Raw genomic sequence first — 7,572 nt, forward strand, 5'->3', positions numbered from 1 at the left:
TGTTGGGGTTCGATTATATAAGCAGGCGTGACCTTGAAGAAGCTTGTATTGTATATGTACGATTAGTACGAACTCAGTTATGATTAACATGCGGTCTACACAACGATGATGATAATAATGGCCGCCGGCCGGATACACGTGACATTAGAATTATGGGTATTCTGTTACATCATGCCCCAAATTTACCTATAAAAGACCAATATGTTTAGTTGTTTATGCAAGTTTGAAACTTATTATTTTCGTTTATATATATAGCGGGTTTATATATAATTCACAGAAACCAAAAGCAACTTTAATATCTATAACCTTCGGCTCTTTTATAGCCTTGAAACTGAAGTACTGAACCCTTTGTTTCTTTTACTTTTGAACTGTCAAGATATCATCATACCTGTATGTATAGGCTTATTGTACCATGCATCAAAATAGCTACTAAGTTTTACTATATAGATTCTGTGCGGCATGTCAGTTGCTGTAAGTCCCTTCTGGTCGGACAAGATCGGCCTTTTTATGTTTGCTGCTACGTTTGGATTCTTCAGCAATGGTTACGGCTTAATAAAAGCATCTGCGGCAGTTATGTTGGGTCGAAATAAATTTGTTGACGCTTACAGCTGGATGCTAATGTTTGAAGGATTGGGTGCACTATTGGGACCACCAATGGCAGGTCAGTAAATACTTACTGTGTACTAAGCTTATTGCATCATTGTTATTGGGCAAGTATTTTATCGCAATTTTTTTCAAAGCACTGTTTCTGTTTCTTTGGTCGTAAGTTTAGAACTGGTAATTATAGCTTACAGTTATACCTCAGCATGGGAATTAAATCTTAGTATTCAGTCCAATTTGCGCGTGATTTAGGTGTACAGTTGCTATTAGTTAACACATTGCACACCGTTTATGACTTGACTATAAACTGTCCTAATAAAATCATACTGTACGTGTCAATTTATTGGAGCTATGCTCTCTTCTTGTCAACAGGTTGGTTTTATGACGTCACACAAAGCTACGACTGGGGGTTCCGGATGGCTGGATTTGGTTTGATTATTTCTGGGTTAATTTTGGTTACGAAACCGCCCAATAATACACAAGACGTTTAATTACCTTTACTACATTCTAATACATGGGTGGTCTCTATATTTGCATCGTCAATACCATCGTACTGAATCTGCTATAATACTGTTTCAAATTATATTTTTTTAACATTTTATCATACTGTTATCTCTTACTTACTTGTCTTAAATGTAATTGAAATAATTTTGTAACATATTTTACACATTTCAATATATTTCCGCACAAATGTCAGGAGAACTTTAATACATTTTTGATAATACATATACAAAAAGAAAAAAACGTTTATTAGGGTACTGATTATTAGGGTACTGATTATACACTTGTAAAATGATTCAATTGTTACAGTACTGTGCCTGGTCTTCGCAAAAAAATTCCAAAAATGACATTTTATAAAAATTTCATTTAATATTTTATAAAAATAGCATTTCAACATCACACCCAATATTGCTTTTTACACAACAACAGTGGATATGGTGGGTACGTCACACCTGGTATGACGTATTCGGTCCAACCATTATCACCATACCCTACGTCATAAGGGTCCCACTCCATGGTCACGTGATGCATTGACCCCTCGAACCCCGCCACCGTTGCTGGGCGACGACGTGGAAATGGGGGTAAGTTAGGTGTTTCCCCTGGATTTGCTCCGAATCCAATTCTTCTGCAGGTTGATCTGTATATATATAAATATCGATTATATAAAGTAGGATTGGGGAAGATGGGACTATTTTGCACTTTTTTTTCTTGTTCCATTCGGTAGCAAACAAAGAACATCCAAAGAATTCTAAAACCGTATCCTCGCGACTCTCAGTGATCGTTGTTGTTTGTTTAAAATATAATCAGGATATTTGGATGTTGTGTGCTAAACGTGTCCTATCTTCCCCTACCCTACTATATGCCAAAATCAATTATAAATAAATGATAAAATAAATTATACCCAATTGGTTAAACAAAAAAAGGTTTGTCTTGTTGTTTAAAACCTCTGGTTTGAAGCTGGATTCTCCGGTTGCGTTCCGACGTTTGTTACATTCCCACGGGGCGTGACGTCATTTGCTTTAACTGTCCGCTTTTTCGATGACGTCAACTTTCCTTTGTGACGAAGATAATGAGTTGCATTCATGCTGGAATAATCAGAAGACACGATTCTCATTTCTACGCCAGCACTTGCACCGAAGTCGCTGTCGAAACCTGGCCCTTCACTGACATCTAGCGCGCAATTAAACGGCGATGCCTCCCTGAAAATAAAGCAATACTGTTTTAGAAATTGGATTTCAGTTCACAACTAATGTAATAACTTATAATGAAGGCTGAATTATAATGGTATAGCTTAGTATGTGAAACTTTCGGTGTTCGTATTTTTTTAATAAAAGTTCATCGGTATAAACTAACTAAAGCATAAAGACAGGGCAACATGCACTTTAACATGAAAAAGAGAAACACATTTACACTGCTTGTTCGGTAACCATAATAAAAATTCAAAACAGTGCAAAAAACGATAAAAGGCCATATGAAATCATATTCCGTTATTTGTTTTACCTTTGCAACATTTCAATCTGCCGCATATCCTGTCCAACTGCTACCAGACTATTGTTGTTAATAAAAGCTCCTTCATGTACGTAATAACCGGCGGGGCAATCATAGAAATATTCGTTTCCTCGAATAAAGACTGAGTCGTTGCTGTTTTCATCATCATTTTCTTGAATACTCTCAAGTGGAGTAATGCCTATTTAAGGAAAGGGTATGGTTATTTAAGAAGTTAAAGGGCCTAAGAGGTGATAGAGATAAAACATTTAAATCTAAATCAAATGAATATAAATACATGTTTTATATAAATGAATGAATTAATGTAACTTGCTTTATCCTTACGTGGTCGGTATATCTTACTTTGTGGGTGATTATTTTTTTTTGTGGATTTTTAAATTTTTTATGTGTTGCTGATAGTTTGGACAACTCATTAGTGACCGTGTCTTGCAATTGCCGTTAAATGTCTTGCCCAAGGACACATACGCCCACGATGGTAGCAGCGACGAGCCATTACCTCTGGGTTAGAGGTAGGCGCGATAACCAACTGTGATACGGTGCAGGACATATATATACATATATCACTATATTATATCCTCACCCGATATGAACTGACTGTTCACTGAATTCGGTGGCACTGTAAGTGTTGTTATTGTTGCGTCATCATTCCGACCACACGAATCAAACATCTGATCTTCTGTTTTACGCTCGTCACTAGGTGTGCACATAACTTGCTCCGCTGCGCCCTCTACCGAGCATCGTCGACTGGATAAATTCCGAACAGATTGATGACTCCGCAAAGAGATTGTCGACATTTCCGGACAGTCCAATATCTCAATACTGCAACCGATATTCTGAAAGTATAAACCAATATGCTGTAAGATACAACTAAGTATATAATAGTCTATTCGCGTTTGCAGGAAATATCTTATTTAGAATAATTATTAAATATCAAGTAGAAAAATGCAAATATTTTGCATCAAGACGCTTTATTCCTTTTACACTTTTTTTACTTATACCTTTAGTAAACATGCGACGTTCCAGTAATACGTCCACAGTTTTTGCCAAAGCTTTTACATTGTTTTAATAATGGGTGGTAATATTTTTTTGCAAACACTTAGTAACCATCTTATTAAGGCTGTAACTATTTGAAATAAACGTACGTGAAGTAATATTGTCGCCTTCCAGCAAAAGTTATCGGTTTACCCAAAATTGTCGCTTTGCTGGTTATTTTTGACCCAAATATTTATAGAAGAAAATTCAATTATAAGACACATAAAGTTTGAAAATATTAAGTTAGTTAAAAGTTGTATTAACCTTTGATGCGCCTTCATGCTGAGAGGCAGTTGGTTGGTTCTGGTTGTTTATGGAGTTATCAACGGAAGGCTGTTTTTGATAAGGATGAGAACTGATCGCTTTTGCTAGTTGCTCATGTCGTTGTACTTCTGAAAGTTTAAAGACATATGATCAATGTGTTATTCCATATAAAGCTAATTGCAGGGTTAAACTGAATTGAAAAAGTAAAATGTTTTAGGCTATATAAGAAGCGATGACGTATATGTATCTTTTATATGACAAACCTTGTAAAAAAACTACCTTTAATTGCAAAATACAAACAGTTAATCGAAAATACAACAAGTATAATGAATATAATAAAATTTTACAATAAAACATGGGTAAGAAGCATACCTCTGTACGTATCAACTCTCTGTAGTCGTCTTGCTTCACCAAATTCACCCCTCTGGCTCTGGATTCGATGCATATGGAAACTTGGTTGTCCCATCGCTTCATAGGCAGATTCATCATACCTACATCTTTTACTAGAAGACCTTCCACTCTGCTTAAGCGTTCGACGAAGTCGTCTTTCTCTTGCCGAACAAGCGAAGCAACTCATTTTCGAACCCATGAGGTAAGTTTTAGTTAGTAAAATTCCTGCTGCATATACTTTGTAAAGACTTCTGCAATTTTACGCGTAAAGTATATAGTAGAGTGGGAAGAGATGGGACCCCTATTTTATTTTCTCGTTACATTTGAGAGTGAACGAAAATATTAAATGTCTTATCTAACCGCATCATCACGAGACCATATAGACCGTTCCTACCTACCTCCTAAAACACGATCAGGATATTCGGATAGTATGTGCTAAAGGTGTCCCATCTTCCCCCTGCTTTATATTAGATTATCATATTGTTTAGTCTTAAAAAATATAAAACATATATGGGATACCTATTTATCCTAATATAAACCTCATTTTTTAAACCTTTGTAAAGTAAAGTCCACCTGATTTTATTTGAACTGTTAATTCTTAAATCTCAACATAAAATATAAACTGCCACAATATTTTTAAAACATTAACTCTTAACGTAAACTGTCACACTTTTAACAATCAATTACAGACTAGGTTGAGCTACTACAATTTTGGTCTATACTAACACACTCCAGCAAGTGTAAAGTTCTCAGCAAGCGCACCGATTGCTTCGTAATCATTACATTCTCGTGGAAAGCAAGGAGGAATCAGCTGATAACATTGAATAAAGTCAGCCAGTGGCACAAGCACGCGGACTGCTGTAACGTCAGCTTTTGGTTAAATGCTGCGCTTTTAGTTCAACCATAGAAGCTTACAATCATCTTTGTATTTGCTGCAAGTGTATTTTATCATCCCGTTTGGTAGTAAACAAAGAATATTCAAAGAATTATAAAACCGTATCTTCCTAAAACCAATAGTATAGACCGTTGCATTTGTTTAAAACACGATCGTCTTTCCCCAAAAGAGTAAATGCAAATAAAACACGTTTGTTAAACCCCTATTGCGAAAGTTATCGCATTTGTTAGATTTTGGACATTTTTTTTAGATTTTTGGACACGCGGCAGGTGGACTACTCAGTGTTTCTATAACCCTGTATAAGCTAACCCACTCATCTTTCGGCGCCGTGACTCAGTTAGTTGGCGTGCATGTCTCTAACCAAGAGGTGATGGGTTTAAGGCCTGTCGCTGCTACCATTATGAGTCACCAATGTAATGAACTTTCGTTAAAAAATGATTGCATAAATAATTCAAAGTTCAACAAGTTAAAATGTCAAGCGGTCGGCTTGCATCTAACAAATTTAAAGTACCGAACTTTCCATGGAAATAGAAATGCCGTGTTGTTGTTTTTCATATATTTTGTTTAGGCTTTGGTTTAAGCTCCTAATAGTTTAATAACTGGTTGAGACTTCTATTTATTTTGGCACCTTTATTTTAAATATCGTAGTCGTAACATTTACTCTGTTTTAGCTGCTTCAGTTTGTTTAATTGTAAGTCAGTATACTGAAATAGCAACCTGTTAAAATGGATAAACCACAAATAATTACTCACCTTGAAAAGGGTATGAACCACACATTATATGATTGCAAATGGATTCCACGCAGTGCTCGTTTTGTGACACTTGGAAGCCACCCCCGTGGTACTGGTGCCATTAATGTCTTTGAAATAAATCAAAGAGAACTTCAGCTGGTAAAGGAATGTGAGACCCCTACTTCATTTAAGTGTGGAACATTTGCCGCCTCTTCTCTTCAAGCTAGAAACCTTGCAACTGGTGATTTCAAGGGGAAGTTATCAGTGTGGGATCTTGAGAATATGAAATCTACCTTCGATGTGGATGCACATTCTGAAATTATCAATGCAATTGATGGGGTTGGGGGTCTGGGAATTGGGGAGGGGGCACCAGAGCTTGTTACCGGGAGTCGAGATGGGGCTGTAAAAGTTTGGGATGTACGGCAAAAAGATGCTCCTGTTGCTTGTATGGTGCCTGAGGAGGGAGAGGGTAAGAGAGACTGCTGGTCAGTTGCGTTTGGTGATGCGTACAACTCAGAGGAAAGATGTGTATGTGCGGGGTACGACAACGGTGATGTGAAAATGTTTGATCTTCGTACAATGTCTTTAAAATGGGAGACAAACGTTAAAAATGGTGTTTGCTGTGTGGAGTTCGATAGAAAAGACATTCCAAAGAACAAGCTTGTTGTAAGTTCATTGGAAGGAAAGTTTAAAGTGTTTGATGTTCGTACCCAACATCCAAAATCTGGTTTTGCATCTCTTAGCGAAAATGCTCACAAATCGACAGTCTGGTTGGTACGCCATCTTCCACAAAATCGTGACTTGTTCATGACCACCGGAGGGTCAGGGTCGCTCTCACTTTGGAAGTATGAATACCCACCCAAGCGTGTCAAAGAAGAAGATGGGGTTTCCAAAGGGGTGATTGGCTCACTTCAGTATTTACAGAACTCCACCATCTCCACACAACCAGTGTGTGGTTTAGATTGGAGTCCAGATAAACTTGGATTGTGTGTTACAGTTTCTTTTGATCAAGCACTGAGGGTGCTTATTGTTACGAAATTAAACAGAGTTTAAATTTTACAATTGTATGTAGAACTTTTGAAAGTATAACATGCTGTATTTTAAATGTTATTTTTATACTTTAATTTGCAAAACTAGCGAACTCCGCATTATGCAAATCATTTCAAAACTTTTGTTAAAACCGGTAAAACAACTGATAATTTTGTAATAACTCAGACTTACAGTGCTGCTATTGGCTGTTTGTGAAAGTTCAGTTTGTTTACAATTTTTGTAATAATTTGATATCTGTTGCCTTACCATTCATAAAAATGAATTTAATACCTTGGCTCACTGTTTTTGTAGTACTAGTGTTTTTATGTTGTTTAATAAACTGATAATGAATTTAAAGTTGGAAGTTACTGTTCTTGTGAAGGAATTGTCCATAGCTTAGTGGTTAGGCACTCGCATTGGACCAAAGGTTGCTAGTTTGAGACTCGACACTGATACCGAATATGTGTGCAAAACAACATTAATCCAACTACTAGATCACTAATAGGTTGTCCAAATTTTCAGCCATACAAAACAAAATAAATTAAAAATTATCACATGTTATTACTTCACCAGCAAAGTCAAAAATGTGGTTACTTGTTAGCCGAAACAAGGTGTCTGAAACAA

The 7,572-nt window shown here is 36.5% G+C and overlaps 3 protein-coding genes across 3 annotated transcripts in view; 2 read left to right on the plus strand and 1 right to left on the minus strand.

The window, feature by feature from the left end:
• The window catches only part of LOC104266465 (monocarboxylate transporter 14-like), a 14,825-nt gene extending 13,693 nt beyond the window's left edge, over window positions 1-1,132 (plus strand). The window contains exons 7-8 of the mRNA XM_026837921.1: window positions 448-661; window positions 973-1,132. The gene's annotated coding sequence lies outside the window, so the exon portion shown is untranslated. The remainder of the gene's footprint in view (window positions 1-447; window positions 662-972) is intronic.
• A 128-nt stretch (window positions 1,133-1,260) lies between these two features.
• LOC100177349 lies at window positions 1,261-4,540 on the minus strand. Its single transcript, XM_026837918.1, has 6 exons — window positions 4,276-4,540; window positions 3,904-4,031; window positions 3,188-3,440; window positions 2,602-2,788; window positions 2,046-2,300; window positions 1,261-1,738 (listed from the first exon to the last, which is right to left on the minus strand). Exons 1-6 carry the CDS (start codon window positions 4,490-4,492, stop codon window positions 1,498-1,500), a joined length of 1,281 nt encoding a protein of 426 aa, XP_026693719.1. The 5' UTR covers window positions 4,493-4,540; the 3' UTR covers window positions 1,261-1,497.
• Window positions 4,541-5,722: 1,182 nt separating this feature from the next.
• LOC100179696 (WD repeat-containing protein 92) lies at window positions 5,723-7,309 on the plus strand. The gene has a single exon (XM_002126401.3). It carries the CDS (start codon window positions 5,914-5,916, stop codon window positions 6,970-6,972), a length of 1,059 nt encoding a protein of 352 aa, XP_002126437.1. The 5' UTR covers window positions 5,723-5,913; the 3' UTR covers window positions 6,973-7,309.
• Window positions 7,310-7,572: the final 263 nt, after the last annotated feature.

This window comes from Ciona intestinalis, unplaced genomic scaffold (genome assembly GCF_000224145.3).
Source record: "Ciona intestinalis unplaced genomic scaffold, KH HT000034.2, whole genome shotgun sequence".
Taxonomy (NCBI): Eukaryota; Metazoa; Chordata; class Ascidiacea; order Phlebobranchia; family Cionidae; genus Ciona; species Ciona intestinalis.